This window comes from Lottia gigantea, assembly GCF_000327385.1.
Source record: "Lottia gigantea unplaced genomic scaffold LOTGIsca_6780, whole genome shotgun sequence".
NCBI lineage: Eukaryota > Metazoa > Mollusca > Gastropoda > Lottiidae > Lottia > Lottia gigantea.
In genome coordinates this window covers 1-1,786 of record NW_008710308.1, presented here as the reverse complement: position 1 = coordinate 1,786, position 1,786 = coordinate 1, and the positions used below count along the sequence as shown (strand labels likewise).

The window sequence follows — 1,786 nt, the reverse complement described above, 5'->3', positions numbered from 1 at the left end:
GCCCTATCAGAGTTTTTAGTATAGAAATCTATCTTATGTTATTACCTGAACAGCTTTCTCTACCAATTCCTGTATAACAGCTGTATTAGATGATGATATAGTTTGACCAGCACTAGTTAGAGATTCTACTATACTTCCTTGTACTTTATGTGATTCTGAAAGCAAAATTTTAGCAATAAAATATATTATATTTCCCATTTGCTTCACTGTTAAGGTCATGAAGAATGTCAAGGTGAAGTTGCAAATACAATGGTATAAATAAGATAAATAATCAATTGTATGTATCATGTACCTCAAGAAACAATAAACTTAACTTACTCTCAGTATTGAGCAATGACATTAGCCCATTGATAATCTCAGCTACATCACAGCCTGGCAACTTAGACATCTCACCTATCAATTCCACCATCTTACATCTAACTATTGTCTCTTTTTCATGAGAGAAGTGATCTAGAATTTGAGTCACCACATGACTGGTCTGTTCTCCTTGTATAGGTAGTGTATTGCCAAATCTCAATAATATATTTAACACATCTTGGGAGTTGGTTGCAGACGACAAATTCAGATTGATTTCAGACGTCACTGGTTTCTGTACAAGTCTTAGCTTCTTTATTGGTTTTGGTTCCTCCTGAAGGTGCATAACAAATACATGTACTAATAAATCATTTATTCACAACAAATTTGTTATATTTGAGGTGGAACTAAACACTGGCGGAGGGCGAAATATCTCAGATTTCTCGAATTTCTAACCTAGTTATAAGATTTTTGCCCGAAAAACTTGCTTTAAGGGCTAACGTATAAAGTCAAGGATGTGAAGTAACACAAAAAAATTAGAACATTATTTGATAAGGATTTCCACTAAACTGGAAGGTTGGAAAATTACACCCACCACGAAATATGTACCGGTACACAAATATTGTTCTCTGCAGGGCAAACAAGAGCGGGAATAGGATACCTGTATAACTTGACTGTACTCAGCAAGTGCTCTCTTCTTTAAAAGAGCAGCCATGGTGATTCTATTAAATTCAGCGACTGGTATTTATATTTATCTTTTTGTGTTTCTTGAACCTTTCACTACTTCCATTTTCAAGGGGACATAACTACTGATTTGCTCTTCCTTGTGGACTCACTCCACTAAAACATTTTATGCAAATGATTGTATAGGAATGTAGTCCAGGCTATTTTTAGAAATCTTCTTTCTCTCTCCCTTTTGGGGTTTTTGCCTGCCTATTTTTGGGTAAAATTTGGTCTAGATTTGGAATTTGATGTCTGAAATTGCATTATCTTTCAGATTTGGTGAGATGATGAGAGACTTAAAGGCGGAAGGCTAATTCTAAAAATAGTCGTTTTGTGAAGTGCCAAACTCTAGCGGATGAGTATAACCGGTAGTAGTCTACTTTCAATTTTAGTAGCTCAAAATTTTCATGGTCATCATATAATGAATTTTTTAGGAGACATTGAGAATTGGTCAGGCTTTCATTCGACATATTGGAAAGCTTTCAACGAGATTTCTGGAAAAAGTTATAGAAGGTTGAATTTCGTGTTTTAACATGGGAAGAGATGGCAAATGAATTAGTGGAGTGAGTCCTGTTGTAGAGGAAAGAAAGGTCATTTATTTTATTTCATTTACCCAGACGTAAATGTCAAATAAAATCCAGAATCAAATTAGGTCTTGACAATCTAGATAAAACAAAATGGACGTAATAGTTGAAGAACACGTCAATCCTGACGATTTAAAGGTTAATTTTATACTTTTTTGATCTCAACACTTGTTTTGAGTAAGAAT

The 1,786-nt window shown here is 34.4% G+C and overlaps 1 protein-coding gene across 1 annotated transcript; it reads right to left on the bottom strand.

Moving 5' to 3' along the window:
- Positions 1 to 33: 33 nt before the first annotated feature.
- LOTGIDRAFT_148212 (hypothetical protein) lies at positions 34 to 643 on the bottom strand (the record flags this gene model as incomplete). The annotated part of the gene is made up of 2 exons (XM_009065115.1): positions 34 to 155; positions 319 to 643. Coding segments are annotated over 2 exons (447 nt in total), but the record flags the coding sequence as incomplete, so codon positions are not given.
- Positions 644 to 1,786: the final 1,143 nt, after the last annotated feature.